The following is a 725-nucleotide window of genomic DNA, read 5'->3' on the forward strand; positions in this document are numbered from 1 at the left end:
GGTCTGATCATGGGGGCACAGAAAACATGCGTCTATTTGGCATGCCCAGGCTGCGAGTGCTGGAGCTGGGGGACCTAAACTTCCTCTATGAGTTAGGTTCAGTGAAGCTGGAGGTGATCCTGAAGGAGCTGCCTCAGTTGCAGGTCCTGGCATTGAGCAACCTGAACCTTGGGAATCTCTCTGTCTCCAGCTTCAGGGATTTGGGACTCCTCCAGTTGCTGCTGCTCAACTCTGAATGGATACTGGGGTTGGACAGCAGCCTCCAGGAGCTAATCCCCCAAATGCCTCAATATGTTTATTTCTCAGATGTCACTTTCACCTGCCAGTGTGAAAGCTCTTGGGTGGGGCCTTGGGCAACACGGGCCCCAAACACCTTTGTGTATGGGTTAGAGAAATCCATCTGCATGGCCAATGCCTCTGGCTACTCTAAGACTCCACTACTCTCCTTCCACTCTGGTCACTGCCCACATGATCCTGAGTTTCAGGGCTTTCTCATCAGTTTCACCCTGGTGTTCCTGTTGGTCATCTTTGCATTGCTTGGCTGCCCCAAATGGCCCTGGCTTCATCACCTCCGGACTCTATTTCATGCCTGGTGGTGGAAATTGGGTGGGCAGGGCCCCAGAGGCCAATTCCCCTATGATGTCTTTATATCCTACTGTGAGCGGGACCAAGCCTGGGTCCTGGAAGAACTGGTTCCTGCCCTGGAGAAGCCTCCTCCAGCTGGC

At 53.7% G+C, this 725-nt stretch overlaps 1 protein-coding gene across 1 annotated transcript; it reads left to right on the forward strand.

Moving 5' to 3' along the window:
• Positions 1–26: 26 nt before the first annotated feature.
• On the forward strand, positions 27–723 carry LOC103610864 (toll-like receptor 11; the record flags this gene model as incomplete). The annotated part of the gene is made up of 1 exon (XM_008594939.1): positions 27–723. A coding segment is annotated over exon 1 (697 nt), but the record flags the coding sequence as incomplete, so codon positions are not given.
• Between the last annotated feature and the right edge of the window lie 2 nt (positions 724–725).

The sequence above is a fragment of the Galeopterus variegatus genome, unplaced genomic scaffold (assembly GCF_000696425.1).
Source record: "Galeopterus variegatus unplaced genomic scaffold, G_variegatus-3.0.2 Scaffold11928, whole genome shotgun sequence".
Lineage (NCBI taxonomy): Eukaryota > Metazoa > Chordata > Mammalia > Dermoptera > Cynocephalidae > Galeopterus > Galeopterus variegatus.